The 24,107-nt window shown below is 21.4% G+C and overlaps 7 protein-coding genes across 7 annotated transcripts; 5 read left to right on the forward strand and 2 right to left on the reverse strand.

The window, feature by feature from the left end:
- Positions 1–3,908: 3,908 nt before the first annotated feature.
- Positions 3,909–8,698, forward strand: SRAE_2000192500 (La-related protein 1; the record flags this gene model as incomplete). The annotated part of the gene is made up of 4 exons (XM_024652935.1): positions 3,909–4,655; positions 4,701–4,876; positions 6,221–8,591; positions 8,639–8,698. The coding sequence occupies 4 exons, from the start codon at positions 3,909–3,911 to the stop codon at positions 8,696–8,698; spliced, it is 3,354 nt and encodes a 1,117-aa protein (XP_024506461.1).
- A 2,289-nt stretch (positions 8,699–10,987) lies between these two features.
- SRAE_2000192600 (Mitogen-activated protein kinase ERK-A) lies at positions 10,988–12,187 on the reverse strand (the record flags this gene model as incomplete). The annotated part of the gene is made up of 2 exons (XM_024652936.1): positions 10,988–11,839; positions 11,906–12,187. 2 exons carry the CDS (start codon positions 12,185–12,187, stop codon positions 10,988–10,990), a joined length of 1,134 nt encoding a protein of 377 aa, XP_024506462.1.
- A 3,721-nt stretch (positions 12,188–15,908) lies between these two features.
- On the forward strand, positions 15,909–16,852 carry SRAE_2000192700 (Hypothetical protein; the record flags this gene model as incomplete). The annotated part of the gene is made up of 3 exons (XM_024652937.1): positions 15,909–15,950; positions 16,014–16,722; positions 16,776–16,852. The coding sequence occupies 3 exons, from the start codon at positions 15,909–15,911 to the stop codon at positions 16,850–16,852; spliced, it is 828 nt and encodes a 275-aa protein (XP_024506463.1).
- Positions 16,853–17,697: 845 nt separating this feature from the next.
- SRAE_2000192800 (Hypothetical protein) lies at positions 17,698–18,532 on the forward strand (the record flags this gene model as incomplete). Its single annotated transcript, XM_024652938.1, has 2 exons — positions 17,698–18,075; positions 18,140–18,532. 2 exons carry the CDS (start codon positions 17,698–17,700, stop codon positions 18,530–18,532), a joined length of 771 nt encoding a protein of 256 aa, XP_024506464.1.
- A 2,386-nt stretch (positions 18,533–20,918) lies between these two features.
- Positions 20,919–22,380, forward strand: SRAE_2000192900 (Protein transport protein Sec61 subunit alpha-like 1; the record flags this gene model as incomplete). Its single annotated transcript, XM_024652939.1, has 2 exons — positions 20,919–20,925; positions 20,969–22,380. 2 exons carry the CDS (start codon positions 20,919–20,921, stop codon positions 22,378–22,380), a joined length of 1,419 nt encoding a protein of 472 aa, XP_024506465.1.
- A 281-nt stretch (positions 22,381–22,661) lies between these two features.
- On the forward strand, positions 22,662–23,037 carry SRAE_2000193000 (DNA-directed RNA polymerase III subunit RPC10; the record flags this gene model as incomplete). The annotated part of the gene is made up of 2 exons (XM_024652940.1): positions 22,662–22,778; positions 22,822–23,037. 2 exons carry the CDS (start codon positions 22,662–22,664, stop codon positions 23,035–23,037), a joined length of 333 nt encoding a protein of 110 aa, XP_024506466.1.
- Positions 23,038–23,141: 104 nt separating this feature from the next.
- Positions 23,142–23,807, reverse strand: SRAE_2000193100 (MKI67 FHA domain-interacting nucleolar phosphoprotein; the record flags this gene model as incomplete). The annotated part of the gene is made up of 1 exon (XM_024652942.1): positions 23,142–23,807. One exon carries the CDS (start codon positions 23,805–23,807, stop codon positions 23,142–23,144), a length of 666 nt encoding a protein of 221 aa, XP_024506467.1.
- Between the last annotated feature and the right edge of the window lie 300 nt (positions 23,808–24,107).

Genomic DNA, 24,107 nt, shown 5'->3' on the forward strand with positions numbered 1-24,107 from the left:
ATACTTTTATTTTCTCTATATATTTTTTTTTTGTTATTGAAAATGTTATTAGTATTATTTTCTTGCTTGTTAACTGTTTGGTTCTTTACTTAAAGTTATTAGAAATAATATGTTTAAAGGTATATTTATAGATTATTAAGAATATAAAAAGGTATGACAATTTATTATAATAATAAGCTTTATTTATTTTTTTTTTTTTTGATATTTTATATATATATATTTTTCTTTTAAATATACTTTTTTATTTGTATCATAAGGCTTAAAATTATTAAAAGCAAAGTTATATAAGTATTTATTTCTCTGTATGTTATAAATAAAGGAGTGTAAATAAATAATTTTTGATTTAAGAATTTCCTTTTAATATTTTATATCATTCATCAATCGCCAGAATCGAAAGAGTAGAAAAAAGGGTAAAGAAAGATGATTGTTACTTAAAGTATGAAGATAAGTTTATAGTAAGACAAAAATATACAACAATTGATAATATATACATAATATTAAAGTTAATTTTATAAGAAGACAGGTAGGGGCAAAAACCCTTTAATGAATAGTTGTATATTAGTATTATAAACAGGACAGGCATTAGAAGAATTGATATATAGGAGGAAAAGAGATGCAATACTTTAATTATTAACCCTATTTTAATTATTTTACCAGCGCTGTGATTTTTGAAAAAATTGTATAGTTTAAAAATTAATATAGATAGGAAATTATACAATATTTTTATAGTTAATAACAATTCACGTTTATCTATTTTCGATATAAATTATATATTGTTAAATAATATTATAATAGTTTTATATATTAAAATAAATGGAATATTTAAAAAAATATAAATTAATGACCGTTTCATTTTCTTTTTTTTTTCAATAGAAAAACTTTAAATTAAATATTCTCTATATGAAAAACATTGAAAAATATTTATGTATTAAGAAATTAAAGTTTATTTTTTAAATTATTTATATATTAAAACTTGAAATTAATACAAACAAGGTAATGGAAATATTTAAAAACAAAAGTTTTTTTTTATTGCTACTTATTTTAATTATATCATGTAAATTTCACAAATATAAAAATGTTTTCTTTTTTTTTTCTTTGTTATGAAAAGTTATATAATCTTTCATTCTTATTAATTTAATTTACAAAGTTTATAGTAATCTAATTCTGTTTAAATTTATTAAGTTAAAATATTTCAATTATATTATTTTTATATATTTAACAATTTATGTTGGTTATTAAAAAAAAGTTTTGAAATTAAACCTTTGAAAATAATTACTTGGTTAAAAAAATAGATGTTTTGATATGTTTAAGCTTATTTATATTGATGTTGCTATAATTTTTTTTTTAAAAAAATAACAACAACAAATTATTTATGTATATATATATATATATATATATATATATTATTTACTGCTTTTAATTTATAATAATAATTTTAAAATTTTTGAGTAGCTTTACTAATATAGATAAATAAGATCTTCCTTGTGTTTTGATTTTAAAAAAAAAAGAGAGCATAATCATTTATTATTAATATGTTTTTAAAAAAAAATATATTCTGAAAATTGTCTTCTTTCTTCTGTTCCTAAAACTTAGTTACATTATTTGTTAATAATTAAAGCATTTAATATTTTATTATTATATTAATTAATTAATGTTTAAAGTAGTGAGAAAAATACATAGAGTTAAGAAAAATATTTTTTTTATTTTAATTTTTACTTCTCATCAATATCTAATCTTCCTGATAATATTAGCATTTAAATATAAATATTTTAACAAATATTATTACTGTAATTAAGATTCTATATGTTTATTAATAAATTAGTTTACATATAAAGTAACTATTTAAAATAGTAACATACAAAATAATACATTATGCTTTACAAAATCTTTAAAACTGATTAATTAATTTATTAGATTGTCAACACATTTTACAAATTATTTCGTTGATAATTAATAAATCATTGATATTTTATTATGATATAACTCATTTTAATATTATTCATTTTTAAATAATTGTATTTCCGTGATTTAAAAGAATTACTTATCTCTGTATGATGTCACAAAATATTTTAACTAAAAAAAAGAAAATGTTATGCCAAAGTGTTTATCTTTAAGTTTATTTTTTTCTCTATCACAAATAAATCATATTACCATAATCTCTGATCTTTTCCTGAAAATAATAATAATAAAGTAGAAAGATTTTAAAAAAATACCCTTTTAAGAAAAGTATTTTTATAATTTTAATTTATTAATTTTCTTTTAAGATTTATTTCGTGTTTAATCATCAAAACATTTTAATTTTGTAGTTACATAAATAATTTTAAGTTTGTTTTTATACTATATTAATACATTAAATAGACATTTTTTAATAGTATGTTAAAGATATAGCGGAAAATATTTATTAATATTAAAAATTTCACCTTCTAAACTATTCCATTAGAAAATTATATCGTTTTATCTTGGAATCCAAAAATTTTAAGGTGTCTTTCCTAATAATATTTTTTTTTAATTTTTATTATTAAATATTATTCTTTAAAAAAAAAAATAAAGATTAAAAATAACTTTCTAAAATGATCAGATCTTTAATTTATTTTTTTAGAATACACTTTTTTTGATTTTTTTTAAAAAGTTAACACATATTTTAACATGATTCTAGTGTGTATTTGATTAATATTTAAGAAGGTAAATAATTTTAGAAACTTTTCTGTACACTTTTTGTTGTTTAATATTTTTTTTTTGTTCAAAAATCAAGTGTTTTGTACTATTAATTATGATTTATACTTTTATATTTGTAGTGTCTTTCAAAAATTATTATTGTAGTAATGTAAAAGAAATCTTTAAGTTTTTTTTTTTTGAATTTATTACTTTTAAATTTTCTTTAAACTTTTGTATATTTATTCAAATAAAATGAGTATAACTATTTAAAATTGTACTGGTAAAATACTTAAATTTTGTAGAGTAGGAATTGATGATTTATGTCCTTTCTGTTGCAGAAAATCGTGCCAAAATTTGAATTACTATAGGAAATATCTTTTAATGAAATATTTATAATTAGAAATTTTAAATCCATTTTTTAGCAAAAAAAAATTTGTTTATTTTTTAAATTTTACTAGTTTTGTTTAACTTCCAAAACACACTGGCACAAACTACTATATATAAAAGAATCAGCACGATATTTTTTTTTTGGAATAATATTTTTGATCGTCTCTGTACCATTGTACATTGGAATAACGCTTTTTTAAATTTCAAGAAATTTTTTTCTAAACTAAGGATTTAAACAAATTTAGAAAATTCCAAATTAAAATTTGGAAAATTTTTATATTTAACAAAATTATTTTTTAAATTTCTTATTTTTTTATTTAAAAGAAATGGTAATCAAAAAGCATTAATTATATTATTTTATATATAGAATGGGATTATTTTCTACCAGCCCATTTTTTAAATTATGCATGTAATAGAACAAAAAAATGTATAAATATTTTTTTATTCTAATTTACTTTAAAATAATTATAATATTAAAATTTTTTGATCAAGTATCTAATGATAATTTTAATATTATCAATTGTACTTCATATTGATATATGTACATTGAAAAACATAAATTTTAACAAGCTTTTATATTTATTACCTTAATATGTTTAGCATAATACATTGAGACTTCATATTAAATATTTTGTTCTTTTATACATTGATCATTTTTATTTTTATTTATTAATATATATATATATAACGTTATTATTAAATTTTGATAATATTATGTTTTAAAATTTGAATTATTATTTATAATTTTTTATTTTAGAATAGAGTAATTAGCCAAAAAATCAGTTCTACTATTCTTTTGGAACTGTTTAAATTGGGTAGGAAAGTAAAATTACTTTTAATATATTAGTGTTTTCGTTGAGAAAATAATGTTGTCATTTGCCAAAGTTGTTCAAGGTGGAGAAAATGGTTCTGATGAAGGTACTAAAACTCAGGGAATTGTTAAACCATTGATAGTTAATGATAATAAAAAAGATATACCTAAACAAGAAAATACAAATGTTTCAGAAAGTAAAAGTAAACGACATCGAAATCATAGAAGAGGAAATCAAGAAAAAAGGAAAAATGAAAAAAATGGAGAGAAAAGTAGTAGTAGTAGTAAAACAAATAAAAAAGAGGAAAGAGAAAGTAAAAAAAATGAGGGAACAAAAACAAGGAGAAATAAATCTAGTAATGCCAGAAATCGTATAAAATCTGAAATTAGTGAAGAGGCAAAAAAAGACATATCTGATGCTACCACAAAACCTGATGAAATCAATACAACAGATGGTAAAACAGCAAAAATTGTCCTTTCACCTGCTCCTGTGCCAGCAGTTAATGCTTGGTTTAAAGCAAATGATATTGAAAGTCAAAACAAAAATGAAGAAAACAACGTTAAAGTTAGTAATACTATTAAAGATATTAAAAAAGTAGAGAAGATAGTTGAAAAGGTGCAAAATATTGACAAGAATACAAAAACTGAAAATAATACTGATAACAAGATAAATAAAGATACTACAGTTTGGCCATCATTAGCAGAAGAGCACATTCATAATGGTAGCATTAGCTCTTCAAATGAATCTGGATCTAAAGAAAATGCAAAACCAAAATCACCTAAAGGAGAAAGTAACAAAGTAGTGAGTTTAACTACATAAATTTTCTACTAATTTTGTTTTTTTAAGATTCCAAAGGCAAGTTGGAAAAAAATTAATGTTAATGTAAAGTTTGAAAGTATATCTTCAAAAAAGTCTGGAGAAGGAAGACGTAGAGAACGAAGAAGTCGTAATGAAAATAGAAATTCTGAGATATCTAATCAAAAAAAACATGATAATAAAGAAGGAGATAGTGAAAGTTATTGGTAAGTAATGTCCTATAAAAAGTACTATCATACCTTTATTTTATTTGTATTGCAATTCATATCTTATTATAAATTAGTTTAACATTATAAGTTTTAAAAGTAGATAATTATTCTAGTATAAATTTTTGTTATTAAATTAACAGATTTTAGTACTTGTTTATCATAGTATTATATATGTTCTATTTCATTTTATAAAAATACCATCATGACTAATCGTATGGTGTATGTCATTTCTTCTTTAAAGAGAATTAATATTTAGCTCTTACTTACTAAATATTGCGTGATAACATTGCTATTTATAATTTTATAAACCAAGTTCATAAAGTTTTAAAAATTGTTTTATGTTATATATCTTTAATCTAAATATAGGAATAGAATAATTTTTAAGATTAGATTTGATCTACATTACAATAAAATTGATCTCAAGTATAAATAATATATAAGAATTATGTCATGTTACTATTATCAATGTAATAATTTTCGATAAAGTTCTATTGTGTTGGAAAAGTTTACCTAAATAATTTTCTGTTTTAAAATTTTGTTAAAGATATATTTGTATATAGGAAATGATACAACACACACTTTGTTTATGAGTGAAAATAGGTTTGTTTTTTTTAGTTAAAAAAATGAATAGTAAAAAATTGCAAATATTTATATAAATATTAATGTTTATAATAATTGAAATATTTTTAAGCAAATTTAATTAATATATAGTCTATACTTTGTATATTTCATAAAACAATTCTTTTTTTTGTAAACCAAAATAATGACATATAAGAAAATTTAGAAGAATAAACATTATTAAATTTTTTTTTTTGCTAAGAAGTTTATTACATGTAAAGTTTTTTAATTTAAAAATTAATAGGATTAGAAAACAGATTATAACTGGAACAAAAATAACCATATAAGGCTAGTTTTTAATATGATTTTAAGAAATTTTTAGATTTAATATACATACTATTCCACATATGGTACTGGAATATATCATATTATTTATGATTATTTAATTTATCATTTTATAATAATAATACAGTAATTTGTATGCTTCCATTTTTAACAAATAATAAAGATAATCTAAACAATTATATCAATAATATAACTCTATCATTTGAAAAAAAAATATTATAACTGATTCTTTTTATAACTTGATTTTCATTTGTGAATATTTAAAAAAAAAAAAATTAAATATTGATAAAATAATCGGAATGTGTAACACGTGCTATTTTAAAAACTATTTTTCTTATTATATACTAATATTTTTCATAAATATATTTAGTTTTTAGTTTGATAGTTAAATTTATTTTCAAATAAAATATTATTTTTAACGTTTATATATATTTTTAGTTATTTTGATAATACTTCACACGGATTTTATTACCAACAATCTGGAAGACAGGGTTGGAAAAAGGAAAATATGTCTGGAAAGTCAGGGGAACCTTCTACATCTAATCATCCTTCAAGTGAAGAAAATGTAAAAAAAGATGACAGAAAAGGTTATAGTAGAGGATATAAATTTAATAAAGGGAAACAGGATCATGTTCCACCAGCACCAAAAAATCCACATGCTCCAAGAAGGTTAACAGATGAGGAGAGAAGAGCTCGTGGACCTTTACCAGCTTGGGATGATTTGGCTAAAATAGAAGATAATTTTGATTATATGGAACTTATGGAAAAACAATGCCAAAATTTTTATGCGTTAAATATTTTACCACCATTTGATCCATCTGTTCCATTAAATGGAAATAAAAATAAAACATCAAATGTAACTTCAAGACCAGAAAGTACTACATCACCTTTGAATAATGCCACTATTTCACATACACCTACTGCTCTAATGTCACCTGGATTTGCCGTACAGGGAACTCCAAGTGTGTCAGGTTTTATGTCACATGCAAATTCATTTTCACCACAAATATTTCCTCAAATTTCTTTTCAAGTTCAAAATGGCGGCGGTACAAATTTAACAAGAGATGAATTAAAAAATCTAATAAGAAAACAAATTGAATATTATTTTAGTGTTGAAAACTTGTTAAAAGATTTCTATCTTCGTAGAAAAATGAGACCTGATGGATATTTAGAGCTCTCATTAATTGCTCATTTTCCTAGAGTAAGCTCAATATCTCAAGATATGGATTTAATTATTGAAGCTCTTCTTGAAAGTAATAAAGTTACTTTATCAGCTGACAAAAAATATATTAGAACAACTTTTGAACCAGAAAGATGGAGACTTGCACCACCAAGTGAGGATGGTGAACAAGTCAATTTTATTAAAGAACATATTCCACAACCAAAAAGTAATGAAACTGTTGAAGTAAAGAAAGAAGATGTTTCACAAAATGATAACAAAACTAATTCTGAAACTAAAAAAGAAACATTATCACAAAAAGGTACTGAGGAAAGTAAAGTTGAAAAAAGTTTAAAGATGGATGAAACAGATGATGATGAAGAAGATGACTGGGAAGAAGTAAAAAAAAGAGACAAAAAACAACCTCCATCAAGAGGAAAAAATGCTCGAGCTAAACGTGCTGCTGTAGCTAAAGCTGCTGCTGCTGCCGCAAAAGTTGATGAATTAGATTTTAAATTTGATGAAGAAATTGATTCTTCCTTCTTATCACGTAGACCAAAAGGAGGAGAAAAACAACAACCTGACTATCCTGATGATATGGATGATGCACATATTGATAAACTAATTATATTTGCGCAAACTCCACCACCAGTAAAAAGACAATTTGACAGAACAGGAGAATATACAAGTAGAATGAGTAGACTTCAATATATCAATGAAGAAATGGAATTAGGTTTAAGAAGGTATGAAGAAGATTTATGGTCATGTGAAACTTCAACTAAAGATCAAGTAAAATCTGAAAAAGTGACTATGATAACAGAAGAAGAGGCACACAAATTAAAGGAAAGTAAAAAAATTTCTAGAAGTAGAACAACATCGAGAAATGAAGATGGAGCTGTACCAGCACCAGTTGATGTTCCAAAAACACCAACAACTTCTGTATGGGTAATAAAAGCTCGTGAACGTGCTGCTAGCACAACTGTTCCAAAATCTCCAGTAGCTATACGGGAATCAAAAGAAAAATTATTGAATAGATATTTTCCTATTAAACCATCGGTACCGGTTGATGAACGTAAGCCTAAAAAACAAAAACTTCGTCACAGTGAAAATCCACCAGTAGAACTTCCAGTAGGTTGGCTTTTAGGAGCTCGATCAGATGGTTGTCAACCAATAAATGAACTTCAACAACATCCATCTTTAACTTTATTCCAAGAAAATGGTTTCCAAGAAAACAAATATTCAGCATGGAAAAATGAATGTTTAAAACAAAGAGAAGCTTTGGGTCTTGATTGTCCAGAAATGAATACATTATATAGATTTTGGAGTATGTTCTTACCGGATAATTTCAATAGAAAAATGTATAATGAATTTAGAAAATTGGCTACAGATGATGCTTCAGCTGGAAGTAGATATGGTATTGAAGCTTTGTTTAGATTCTATACATATGGTTTACAATCAAAATTTAGACCAAAGATTTATGTAGACTTCCAAGATGAAACTATAGCTGATATCAAAAGAGGTCAATTATATGGTTTAGAAAAATTCTACTGTTTCTTAAAATATTACAAACATTCTAATTATTTAGATGTCAGAGAAGAATTAGCTAAAGAATTAGCTAAATATAAAAATCTAGAAGATTTTGCTATAAATGTAAGTTGTTAAATATTATTGTAATATATTATTATTATTTTTTTTAGCCAGCAAAAGCCGCTAAGCGTGATTTAGAAAATGAAAGAAAAAAGGAACAAGAACAGTAAAAAATTATTATATATTTCATTATTATTCATTATGCCTAAATATTATTTAAAATATTCATTTTTCCGACTCTTCAATATTTCTGGAGAAAACATAGCCATTTATTATATAGTCAGCTTAGTGTACTATTTTATATATTTTAAATATTTATTTTAAGGTAATAGATAGTACAATAATCTCCTAGTATATTATTATTATCTGTTACATCAATAATTCTACTTTTTTTATTGTTATATAAAGTCTGACAGGGCTTTTTGTTTTGTTAAATTATGTGGTAATACTATTGTTTTTTTTATATAATTAAAAGGTAGAGTTAGAAAAAAGTTTGTTTAAATTTTTTTTGATAATTAAGAAATTTTAAGTATCGGCCAAATCTATGTACTTTTATTATTTATCAATTGATTTCCATACTAGTGAAAACTATTAACATAAAAATAAAAAAAAAATATTAATAGCTGCCAGATATACATTCAAAAATATTTTTAATAACTAATAATAGGTACATTATTGTTTTATAAGTTTCTATCGTTATCCATTTACTCGTTAACTGTTATTTTTATCTACAGGGCATTACTCAATTTTATAACTTCCTTCATTTTGAAAACATATATAGGAGAAAGTATTGTTTCACTCCTATATAATTAGCTTTTATATACAAAAATTAAAAAAAAAAAAATTAATTATATCACATCACACATCCCTAATAATCGCATTGTTTTTTTTTATTATTATTATATATTTTATACTCATTAATTTCATATCCCGTTAAATGTTTTACATAATGATTTTTTTTTATACTTTATTAAAAATGTGTTTAAAAAAATTAAATTTAAAAAAAAAACTGATTATTTGTATGTTTTCGTAATGATATTAAAAATAAATTTTTTATATATAAAATATCAAAGATGATTTTTGTTTGTCTTTAATTGGGTATTTATAAATATTAAAGGTAAATTTGACTTATAAAAATTAAAATTATACAAAAAGTTTTCAACACTAATTTTATATTTTTTCTAAGTCCCAATTTTTTTATAAATATATTTAAAACTTTAAATAATATTTTATATTGGATATTATATATCATACAAAAACCTACTTTAATAAAAGTAGTGCCAATTTTTAAAAATTAAATATTTATAATTAAAAATTATCCAATTAATTGGTATATTTAAAAATGGACATTTTAAAGTAATATAATAAAAATATTTTTTTTTAATATACTAAGATAGATGTGCTTGAATAATTTAAATAAAAATTTAATTTTATGACAGGATATTTCTATGAAAAATTGACTTAAATTAATTAAATTTCTGTTAACATTAAAACAATTTCCATGCATATTAATCTTTTACTTTACTTTTTAATATATATGTAATAAATATTTAACTAGATAAAAATTGTAATTTTATAAATCTTTCATTATTTTTATGATATCTTTCTTTTTTTCTTTTATCAATATAATTACATTTTTATTTAACTTTTTAAATTGAAAATTATATAAATTTGAAATTAATTTTATATAATATTTAAAATGTCTGATTTCTTTAGGGTTAGTAGACGGTAATATTATCTTAATTTTTTGAAATTCAAGTTTGGCCAAAAATGTTTCCTGTAACAATTGAGTTTTAAAATTCAAATTTTGACATATCATATTACATTACTTTAAAATTGAAAGAAGAAAAAAATGACATTAGTTTTGCTGGAACAAAATTATCCAATTTCATAAGACAGTAGACAAAATAACTTTACTATTTAAAAAATAAAAGACATTATATAAATATGGCATCTAAAAGATTATATAAAAAATTTATTTAAACTTTGGTTTGATTATTACAATAAAAAAAACATATAATTTTATTTTTTTAAATAAACATTAAAATAACTACATAAAAATATATGTATAGAAATTTATATATTTCAAGTATGAATATTTTGTGTATTTTTAAATAAATACAATGAATTTAATTAAAAATTTGAACAATAATAATATGTTCTAAAAAAGAAAAAAAAATACTATATAAGGATAATCCTTACCTCAACAGCTATTTATGTTTTCTTAATTTTTTAAAAATTTATATAAAAAAATATTTTAAAATAACTAAAATTAGAATAATAGATTAAACTAACTAATTATTTAAAAAAAAAAGATGAATAGATATAAAATATGGTAGTTAGTAAAATAAACTGATTATGTAATTATTATATAATAATATTTTTAGAGCATTTAATGCTTATTAAATATTAATAAAAAATAACTTTTATTTTAAAGCTTCTTAATAATTTTTAATTAACTAGACATTATTTCTTTCAGTCTCTCTAAGTTTGTGCAAATTTTCTGCTTCCTCAAAAATCTTTTGTTTTAATACTTCTTTTGGTAGGTCATCAAATTCCATCTCAATTGTAAATGGATTCTCACAAATTGGTTCATCATTTGGATCATAATATTGTTCTAAATATGGATGTGCTAATGCCTCCTCTACAGTTATCCTTTTATTAGGATTAAATGTTAACATTTTATCAAGTAAATCAAGAGCTCTTGGATTAGCATCCGGATACAATCTATGCCATGGTTGTCTTGGTTTATGGGGAAGTGAAAGGAGGTATGAACGAGCCTTATCATTTAAAATACAAGATAAATCTTCTTGACTTGGAGATCCAACTACAGCAAGAATTAAACTTAATTGATCAAGATAATGTTTTCCAGGAAATAATGGTCTATTATTAAGCATCTCAGCTAATATACAACCAACACTCCAAACATCAATAGCTTTAGTATATCCTTTTGAGTTAAGCATAATTTCTGGAGCACGATACCACCTAGTGGCAACATATTCAGTCAAAAAACCAGTATGATCATGGTCTGGATCAGAGACACGTGCTAAACCAAAATCACATATTTTTAAATCACATGTTGTATTTAGGAGTAAATTTGATGGTTTCAAATCCCTGTGAAGTACATTAGCTGAATGTATGTACTTTAATCCACGCAATATTTGATACAAAAAATAACATGTATGATCATTAGAAAGCCGTTGAGTTTTCAAAAGTTTATAGAGATCAGTTTCCATAAGACATTGAACAATGTATATATCCCTCATCTGATCAACTGTTGGTGCACTAATTATTTCTTGAATATTAATTATCTACAAAAAAATAAATAAATATATTTATATATATATAATCTAATTAAATATTATAATTAAACATACATTTTCATGCTTAAACCTTGATAATATTTTAATCTCTCTTAATGTTCTTTGACAAAATGTCTGATGTTCAAAAGGTGATATTTTTTTAATAGCAACTCTTTCTTTGGTAATTGTATCTAAAGCAGATGCAACCATTCCATAGGCACCTTCACCTATGTAACTAAGGTTAACGTAGCGAGGGGCAACAGCAAAAATTTGTCCATGAATTTCTTCAACACCATTTTGTCTTTCACCTGGTAATGTTGCACCATTACTAGTTATCGTTACAGGTGCTGAAGACATCTTATATATTATTTATTTCACCGATTTGAGAAATAAACTAAACTTTTGGTTTAATATGCCTAAAAGATTAAAAATTACATATAATAAAAAAAATATATAATAAAATTTAATTAAAAAGTAGGAAAAATCATTTGAAATTCTTTAAAAAAAAAAAAAAAATTACGTGCCTTAAGTTAAGGTTTAAAAAACAATTTTAAATATAATTTTATATTTGTCTATAAAAATAAAAATGTTTAAATATCACCTTTCAAAAATGATGACAGTTTTAAAAACAATCGTCTTTTTTACATGAACATGTATGATATAGCAATTTGAAACATTAAAAATTATATATATATATAATAATCATTCTATATATAATAAAAATGTATATTTAAATAATTGAAAATGGTGATGAAAAAAAAAAATTTTTTTAGTATAAATGAAACAATTTTCTTAATAAAATTTTTATCATTGGGATATAAAAAAAAGAAGTTTTTTTTTAACAATTTTAAGGAAGAGATATTATTATATCTAATCAAAGATCCTTTTATTAAAAATTATTTTGTCGGAATGATGAAAAGGTGGGAAATAATAAAATATATATATATTTTTTTTTCTTTTCTTTTTCTCCAAGAATGTATTAACGGTAAATAAAATTAAAAAAAAAAAAGACCATTGAAAGAATATATTATATATTATACTATGTATATATATACATATTAATTGCTATGTTGTAATATATTTAATTATGTAAATAGATTTAATGGTGCTTTTTATATAACTAATAGGTTATCAAAAAAGTTGATAATGTCAAGTTTCAACAGGTGTTTACAAGAGTATAATATATATTTAAAAAAGTTTATTAAGGATGAATGAAGAGTAGTTATTATTGTATTTATGTGAAGCAATCAGTAATCTTTTTTCTATATTGATTTTGTTAAACATTTAATCTCTCCCAACCCACTGATTAAAGTGTATTTTTATAAAATATATTAAGTAAGAGTTGTTTCTAATAAATGGGAGACTAATATACTTCTAAATAATATGTATGAATGATGGGTCCAAAATATCTCTATTCTTGTTACATAACATTAGTTAGTTGATACATGTAGTAACATAATATAAAAGAATGTATTAAATAAATTATAAATACTTTTTATAAAAATTGTTAAGACATGTGATGATGATTTAATCAATGTATCATTATGGATATTTTATATTCTAAAAATATTATATCTCTCACGTAATTATCATTATTAGTAGACTATTATAATACTTAGTGTCTGCTTATAAATATGTAATATTAACTAATAATTTAAAAAAAAGCACAATATTAATTATTGTTTTACAAATAAAAATGCAACAAATTTTTTTTTTTTAATATAAAAATAAAAATTCAATATTGTAGTGTATATATTTATTACAACAATAAAATTGTACAATAAAAAATATACAATTATAAAAAAGAAAAATGATATTCTTATACTAAAGATATATTTACAATATACATCAAAAGAAACTTATACTACTTTTAATTTTTACAATCATCATGACTTTTAAAATATTAAATATCAAAATGTCTGAAGTTTAAAATGTAAATTTAGTATGATATGATGAAATTTATCTTATAAATTAAATAAAAAAATTTTTTGACATAAAAAGAGAAAGATATATGTAGCGTGATAAAATTTGAAAGAAAGATTAAAAGAAGGAACAAATTAGAAAAATATGAAATGCTCATACAAAATAATATTTATTACCTACTAAAAATGTCATAATAGTCCATAAAATTAATGAATTTTATCCATGGCATATTTTATAAGCCATGAAAAATGTGCAACTTCAAAGACATATTTAATGTTTCTAAATGGAAATATTAGGTATTCTATGAATAAATAACATTAATATACATATAGAAGCTATTCAAAAATTAAATTTACTTTTTGTCAAAACATTTACCCTATAAACTGTATCTTTTTTTTTTTTTATACTACTAAAAATAATGGGTTAATTTTTTTATGAGAAGTAAACATATGTTAAAAAAAGAATTGATATGCTTTATGATGCTTATATCCTATTATGGTAATATGCACAATATTTAGATGTATATAATATTATATGTTTTAAAATAAAAAAGACCATAAAAATAAGTTGTTTAAAAAAAAATTCAAATGAATTATTTTTTAATATAATATATATCAAAGTTAAATGTAATTTCCCTCTTAAAAAGGAAATTTACTTACATAATTTTTTAAAAATATTAGCCTAATGTTGCATAAAAACTTTTTTCATTTTATTTTTCTTTGATTATTAGAATTATATTAAAAAAAAATTTATGAAAAAAAAAACAATAAAAAAAAAAGTAACTTTATACTATAAAAACAAATAAAATATTTTTACTTTAAAAAAAAATGTAACAAAAAAATTTAATTAATTTTAATATTTATATAAGAAAACTATTTTATAAAAGTTTCTTTTTGATATTTTTAAACTAATTTAAACGACCTAATAAAATATTTTATAGAAAAGGCGTGAAAAATCATTCAATTATATTGGAATGAATTTAAATTATTTATATTTTAAATCATATATATTTAAATGATCTCATTTTTGATTGTTAAAAATTATTTTGACATGAAATTTTATTTTCTAATATAAATAAAATGTAAATAATGAAAGTATAGATCTTTATAAAAATAATAATGCTTAAAAAAGTATCATAATAAAAAGTAAAATAATGCTTATCAACATGATGATTAACCTTGACATTAGGAGATATATATATAACATCAACTCTTCTTGTGCTTTAATACTTATAAAAAACTTTATTTTAATATGTATGTACATTTAAATATAAAAATTGAGGGCCAGACTAATCAATATTCATAGGAGAGAGTGCATTCTTTACTATACATAAAAATATATTTGTTAATATATCATACCACTACTATATATATGCATGGTAACTGAAAATATATTTTCATTAAACTTCCTATAATTTATTTTTTTTTTTTTTTACTTTTGTTTTTCTTATAATTTATTCTTTTATTTATGCTTTTATAAAAATAACTAATTTTAACAAAGTAACAAAAATTTTACTAATAAATAGTTTTACTTCCTATATTGTTTTGTTTTTTAAAAATTTTATATAAAAGATATTATATATATATATATATGGTGTGATACATTAAAAATAAATAACTTTTTATAATATAATTTTATATATTTACTTATATTATTATATCTAAAGCCCTTGAAAGGTAAAAATCATCAAAAATAATATTAACAATCATTGGTAAATGTATATTATTTATAATATATATATATATAATCGTTATCTATGAGTCAGACAACTAAAAAAAAAAAAAACTATATATATAAAGAATATCAAAGTTACAATTAATTTCTATTCATTATTTTATAATTAAAAAAAATAAAAAAAAATTTAATATATATTTAACGAACTAAATAAATTTTTTTTTCAATTTTATTATTGATATTTATTTATTATTAAATTAATATATTTATTTACTAATAAATTAATATTTATTTATTGGAATAATATTATTGATAAGATAAAAATATATTTAAGTGAAAAATACTATATATTTAAATATTTTTAAGATAACTTATACAAAAGTTTTATACTTAATTATAATACTATATTACATTAATTAAGTATTTTATATCATTATAAAAAAAAAATTAAAAGTTATATAACTTAACACTTTATACTCGCATGACTTCCACTTTAACTAATGATGAGATGTCTTTTGAAGATGTAAGTATAATAAATTTATAGTAATATATAATCTTTAATTTTGTCAATTAATTTTTTTTTTAGGCAATGGCTCATTTTTGTGCCATGTTTCCGTTAGTTCCAAGAAGTGTCATTCAAGAAACAATACAACGACGATATGGAGAGATTGATTATGTTTTAGAAGATTTATTAAGATATTCAGAGAGTCTTCAACCTTCAACATCAAGAGAACATTTTACTAGTAATGTTCAATATCAAGATACTCAACCACCTCCATATGATGTTGTTATGGGTGTTGTTGATACAAGTAATGATGAAATAATTGCTAAAATGATGCAAGATGAGGAGTTTAGAAAATTTGCTCAATCTGATAAAGAATTAAGAGCATTAATTTGTACAGAAAAAGTTTACCGTAATGAGAGATGGAAAAATATACCAACACAATCACAAAAACCACCTGTTGGAAGTTGTGTTAATTCTAATGATAGAATTTTTAATGATGTAATTTTACCAGTACCCAATGGACCAATAGTAGATTATGATACAGATTCAAATGTACCAAATGGTCCAGTAATATGTGATGGTTTTAAAAATTATTCAACATTTAGAGAAAAATTAAGTAACAAATTTAAGACATTACGTAAATCTTCTACCTCATTAACAGGTACAAATACATCAAGAGTTTTTGAAAATGAGATACCAGATGAAAGAGATATATATCCTAACACAGGAGCTTTTGAATATGATTTAAAAGATTATCAACATACTAGTCGCGTTAGAGAAATGGGAAAAGGTAATATTAATAAAAAATTAATATATAATAAAATTATAATTATTTATTTCCAGCTTCCAAAGATAAATTAATGAAGTTAGTTGCTAGATTTAAAGCCACCAGAAATGGTAATATAAATTATGATTATTAAAAAATTAATACCATACTAAAATTGTTATAAAATATTCTATAAATAAAACATATAAAAATATTTTTAAAAAAAATAAATAAATAAATAAAAATAAAGTAAATATATAAAATATTTAAACTTTTTATAATTACAAATAATTAAAGAAAAGAAAAATCAATCAAAATTTAAGAAAAACTTTTTTACTTTTAATTAATAACGTACTAAGGATACAAAAATTAACCATAAAATTAATTAAGATGAAGCCTATTAAATATAAAATTATATCGTGATTCTTAACTTACTAAATTAATTATTTTCATGGTTAAATAGTAACAAAAAATAACCATTTAATATATAAAACTATATTTTTATAAATGTAGTTTGTATGAATACAATGATTATATATAAAATGTTATTTGATAGAAAAATAACTTATAAATAGTTGAAAAGATTGTGATAAATTTTAGAAATTAAAAAAAAATTATTTATATTTTTTTTTAGATAAATTTGGATTAAAGTAATATTTATATGGAGATTTAAAAGATATAAAAAAAAATTGTATTTTTCTTTATTAGGAAAAAAAATTTTAATTTTAATATACTTTTGTTTCTAAAATGGTAATTTTATAAAAAGGATTTGTTAATATATATAAAATATATTGTTTATATAATGACATTTTATGTCATACATAATTGAAAATGTCATTTACTCAATTATCAATAATAATTTTTTTATTGTTATCCACAATAGTTAAATGTAATTTACAAGATGAAATTTCACATGTATCTCTTACTGTTAATGGTTTTTATGGATTATCGAGAGATTGCATTTTTTTTTTATCAAATAACTATGTACAATTTATTGAAATGGTAAAGTTACATAAAATTAAAACACCAAATGAAAATTTAATAAATTGTAAGAATGGTCATATTATACAATTACCTAGTAAAAATTATTCATATGCAAATTTTTTAATATTTCTTAAAAATAATAATTCAATCGATGTTTATCATCATAAAAGTTTTTATAATCAAAAAACTATAATTTCAGATGAATTGTTAGTAAGTCTTAATTTTTTAAGTAGAATTAGTGTTGACTCTTTTGAAGTTTTATTAACAAAAAATATTTTAAAAATTAGTATTGTAAGTGGTAATGAAATTAGAATTGTTTTTGCTAGTTTACAAGTTGACCCTATAATAAAAATAAGTGAATTTGAATCAATGTTAATACATGGAAAATATCAGGTAATTTTTTTTTTAAAACATAACAAAAAATATTTATTTTTTTTAATCAAATATAAATTTGTAGGCGTACATGAAACATTCATTATTATTAGATCAGAACAAACAAACATTTATTCTTGGGATAGGACTTCTTGTAAAATATAACAATAAATCATTATCAACTGGTGACATGCTATATATGGACCCAATAGGAAATATAGATAAAGTAGCAATACATTATTCAGGAAGTAATTGTAAATTTATTCATATTTATTTAAAAAATATAGCTGAAATATGTGATGATGGAACAATTAGAAGTAGAAAATTTAATTTATTTAAGTTAAAAGAGGGAGGCAATATATTAAGTTACACAAACAAAATAAATATAAAGATATCTCCCAATAAGCTTGAATCATTTGGATGGATAGAAAATTTTTATAAGAAAAGAAATAGAATTAATGTGACAATTGATATATAAAAGCTATTTTTTTTAAAATTATTATTAATAATAAATGAATGTACATAATATCTCAACATTTAGTGATACATTTTTTTTTAATAACTTTTTTATCAAAATAAATATTTTTCTTTGATACAATAGTCAATTGAAAGCCAATGATAGGGCAAATTTATTTGACTATAACCATATATTATTATAAGATCAATTTAGAATTAAAAAAAATACATATATATAGATATTATATTTTTCTATTTTAAATTTACAAAATAACTATCGACATGATTTTACCATTAATAAATTTTTAATAATTTTGCTTGTAATATATAAGCATTAACCTAAAATATAATTTAGATTTAATAAATAAAATTTATATTTATCATTTCAAGTAATATTCTTTAAAACAATTTTTAGAACTGTTAAAAAAATTTGTAATTTTTTGTAAATAATTTTAAATATTTCTAAATCAAAGAATTATTACATTCAATAAATTACCAAGTGGAAAAATTTTCAATTAAAATAAATATATACTCTTTTCCTATATTTGTTTAAAAGAAAATATTTTATTTAAATAATAATCTTTACTATTTTAAATATACTTTTTAGTTCATTTCATACCATTTTTGTTAATTGAATAAAAAAAGAAAAGTAAAAAAAAATTAATTAAATAAAACTTTTAAATGAATACTTTAATATTACTTCATAAAAAAACAATTGAAACTAATAATGTTATAAAATTTAAATATTATAAAAATTTTTTTTTATTTCATGATAAGTTATCAAACATTATTATAATTATAAAATAAATTTATTATTTATATAATTATTTTACATTCATAATATATATTCGTAATCAAATGTAACTTAAAAAAGTTGGTTTTTAAATAAGTATAAAATTATATTTAAGAAATTTTCTTATAAATGTCATTATAAAAATAAATAAATTAATAACTTTAAAAAATCTTAGATATACTAAATTATTTGATTGTTAAATTGATGAAAAAAAATTTGCTCATTAGTATATAATTATAAAAGATTATTTAAAATAAAATGTAATTTAGAAATAAAATTGTAAATATAGTAGATGCTTAGGATAAAAAATATTATAATAAAGAAAAGTATTATTAGTTGGTTAAAATCTTTCCTAAAATTACATTATTTATACATTTGTACATTTTAAATATGAGATTAAAGAAAATGTTTAAAAAAAATTATGAATATTTTAATATATTAATCATAAAAAAAAAAATTTTTAATGTAACAATGTATAATGGAAATTTTTTATATATAATCTTAAAATTTACCTGTAATTTTTATTATCACAATGTTACTTTTCCAATTATATCATTAGAAATTTCTTTCTTACTTGTCATTATGTTAATAAGTGACATGTGCTTTTCATCTTCCTTCACTATCCTTATAAAAGAAAAATAATAAAAAAAAAAGTTTTATCATAAAAAATTTATTCTTCTCATGGTATTCAATGAAAATAATTTTACATTAATATTAAATAGAATAAGATTAAATATAATAGTAGTTCTTTAAAATCATGTCAATTTTTGTTAAAATTAAATCAAGAAATATAATGATATTTTATCAAAAATGACATGTAAAAATTTTTTTTAATATTTTAAAAAAAATATTTTAAAAAATCATATTAAAAGTACAAAATATGCAAAAGTTAAAAAAAAAAACCATAAATAGTTTTTCTTAAATTTTTAAAGATAGTCCAAAAAAAAAATGTAAAAAGTAGAAAGATATTCTATTGATTATTATTATTTTTTTATTTAAAATTTATTTTAATACAATAATATATATTCCATATTCTTTCATTAATAGTTTATTCCATAAGAATCCTAACTACTTATAATGCATATATGATCTTTTACCATTGCAATTTTATTCTTCTCTTCTTATAATATTCTTCCTTTAAGAAATATTTTAATGATTATTAAATATTTTAATAGTACATATGTTATATCTCAATTTTCTGTGCTTCCATTAGTTTATACATAATTTACACAACCTTCTCTTTATCTTCAATAAATAATTATATATTATATATATATATATTTATACAACACATTTTTAGTTGACCTAAAACGTAACAAATTCTAATTCTCTTTATTACTAATACTATTTCTTTTATTCTCGAACTTTGCAATTCGACAACCAACCGACACCGCCTTGCTGTTCATAGTTGCGCTCTTAGCTATTTTTTGGAGAAATAATTCCGCTGACGACGCTCCTTCCATCAACACAGGAAAAAGATATTATATTTTTGTTGATTTGTTCATCTATTCATAATTAATATATTCATTTCATATATATTATTGTATTGAATAGATTTACCAAATTATCTGGATATTTTGTTATTATAACTTAACATTATATTAAAACTTTTGAAATGGGTGGTAAGTAATTTATTTTTTATTTATTAATTATAAAATAATTTAGTTAAATTCCTTGAATTTATAAAACCATTCTGTGGGTTAGTTCCAGAAATTGCCCAACCAGATAGGAAGATTCAATTTCGTGAAAAAGTTGCATGGACTGCTGTAACATTATTTGTTTTCTTAGTATGTTGTCAAATTCCACTTTATGGAATCATGTCATCAGAATCTGCAGATCCACTTTATTGGCTTCGTGTTATTATGGCATCTAATCGTGGTACTTTAATGGAACTTGGAATTTCACCAATTGTTACATCTGGTATGATTATGCAATTATTAGCTGGAGCAAAACTTATTGAAGTTGGTGATACACCAAAAGAACGCGCTCTTTTTAATGGTGCTCAAAAACTTTTTGGTATGCTTATTACTGTTGGACAGGCTATTGTATATGTTGCTTCTGGTATGTATGGTGCTCCAAGTGAAATTGGATCTGGAATTTGTCTTCTTATTGTTATTCAGTTAACTATTGCCTCACTTATTGTTCTTCTTCTTGATGAACTTTTACAAAAAGGATATGGTCTTGGTTCTGGTATTTCACTTTTTATTGCAACAAATGTTTGTGAAACTATTATCTGGAGAGCATTTTCACCAACAACCATTAATACAGGGCGTGGTACTGAATTTGAAGGAGCAGTCATTGCTTTATTCCATCTTTTAGCAACAAGAAATGACAAAATTCGTGCTCTTAATGAAGCTTTTTACAGACAAAATCTTCCAAATTTAATGAATCTTCTTGCTACAGTTTTTATTTTTGCTGTTGTTATCTATTTCCAAGGATTCCGTGTTGATATTCCAGTCAAAAGTTCTCGATTCCGTGGTCAACGTTCAACTTATCCAATAAAACTTTTTTACACATCAAATATTCCAATTATTCTTCAATCAGCTCTTGTATCTAATCTTTTCATTATATCTCAAATGCTTTCAAATAGATTTGGTGGAAACTTTTTCGTTAATCTTTTAGGAAGGTGGTCAGATGCATCAGGTGGTTATCGTAGTTCCCCAATTGGAGGATTATGTTATTATCTTTCACCACCAGAAACAACAGCTGATATTCTTTTAGATCCAATTCATACAATTATATATATTGCATTCATGCTTGGATCATGTGCATTTTTCTCAAAAACATGGATTGATGTATCTGGATCATCAGCTAAAGATGTTGCTAAACAATTTAAAGAACAACAAATGGTAATTTCAGGACATCGTGAAACATCAATTGTCCATGAACTTAATCGTTACATCCCAACAGCTGCAGCATTTGGAGGTATTTGTATTGGGGCACTTTCTGTTACTGCTGATTTCCTTGGAGCTATTGGGTCTGGAACTGGTATTTTGCTGGCTGTTACTATTATTTATCAATATTTCGAGACATTTGTCAAGGAACAAAGAGAGGTAGGAGGCGCTGGATTGTTTTAATATTTGAGTCAATTTTTTTTTGTAAGCAAGTTATGTTTAAATATTTTTTATTTATAATAAAAATTAAAAACTATTACACGATTTTTTTTTTATTAATTTTTATTTTTTAATGTTGTCATTTTTTTAATTCATAATTAAATAATCTACCGGAAATTACTTCTGTATTTTTTGAAAGATAAATTTCCTGCGGTGACGTTCTTCCACAGTAGTAGATATTTCGTTGTAAGATATTATTTTTTTAAATTACTTTTTTATTTGAAATTAATACTAACTAATGAGAAATGCTTCTATTTTGTCCTGAATGTGGAACGTTACTTAAAGTTACTGAGCATAAATCTATTGGTTGTAATATTTTAAAATGTATAAATTGTAGTTATTGGCAAAATATTCCAGGGAAGGTAAATTTAAAAATATATAAATATTTATTATAAATTTTTATAGATATCTAGTAAATATTATCCACAATTAAAAGATATGGATGAAGTTCTTGGAGGGCCAAGTTCATGGGAGAATGCACAGATAACAGATGAGAAATGTCCAAAATGTGGGGGACTTAGGGCATATTTTATGCAACTTCAAACACGAAGTGCTGATGAACCTATGACAATTTTTTATAGATGTGCAGCTAATGAATGTTGTCATAGATGGAAAGAATAATTATGTTTTACTTTTTTTTAATATTTAAATAGATGTATTATATTAAAACAATTTTATTTTAAACAATAAAAAAAATTAAAAAGTAGATTAACAAATTATTAATATTAACTTTGAATTTTAGGAAATTGATAGTTTATTCCTAAGTTTCCTAACTTGTCTTGTTTTCGTTTGTATTTATTTGTAATTTTTTTCTGTATCTCATTCCAATCAACTCCCTCAAATGGTTTACTTCTTTTTTTAATTTCTTTAATTACAGTTGTTTTGTTTTTACTAAAACGTAGAATAACTCTGCGACTGGTAAAAAATTTCTCTGGTACATCTTTATATTTCAAATGTTGAACTTTTATTAAATTATCAAACATCATATGATTATCCATTGTTTCAGCTACTATTTCTGCTATTTCAGGTAATTCAAATTCAACATATGCGTATCTCTTAAAATTTAGTGTTTTCTTAGATCTTGGAACACGAACACGTATTACTTTTCCAAATTGAGTAAAGAAATTTAACAATTCTTCTTCAAAAAATCCATATGGTAGACGTGAAATTTTGATAATTGATGAAAAATCTTCTGGATTTTTACTCATTTTTTTTTTAGAAAATTTTGGAAATATTTTAACTGGTAGAGAAGTTGTTTGTTTTTCATCTTTTTCTGATTCTTGTTCTTTCGATAATTGAATATCAGGTACAACTTTTTTTGATTCTGTGGTCTCAACCTTTGGTACTTTAACTTTTTTAACAGTTTTTTTCTTAATAAGTTTTGGACCCATTGTTTTAGAGAAAAATATAAAATAAACAGATGATCAAATTAAAGAAGTAAAATTTTTGAAATAATTTATCACTATTCCAATATATTTAAATTTAAAACAATTATCGTTATAAGATGCATTTATGTTTTTCAAATGTGAAAAGTGTCCTTTAAATAATAGAATATGCTAGGATATTTTTTTGTAAATTTTTTTGAAAGACAATACAAATTTATTATTAGAAGAAAAAACTTTTTCTATTTTTCTATTAATAATAATAATACTGTAATGAATATAAATTAAGCTAAATAAAATGTCCTAAAG

Source organism: Strongyloides ratti, assembly GCF_001040885.1.
Source record: "Strongyloides ratti genome assembly S_ratti_ED321, chromosome : 2".
NCBI lineage: Eukaryota > Metazoa > Nematoda > Chromadorea > Rhabditida > Strongyloididae > Strongyloides > Strongyloides ratti.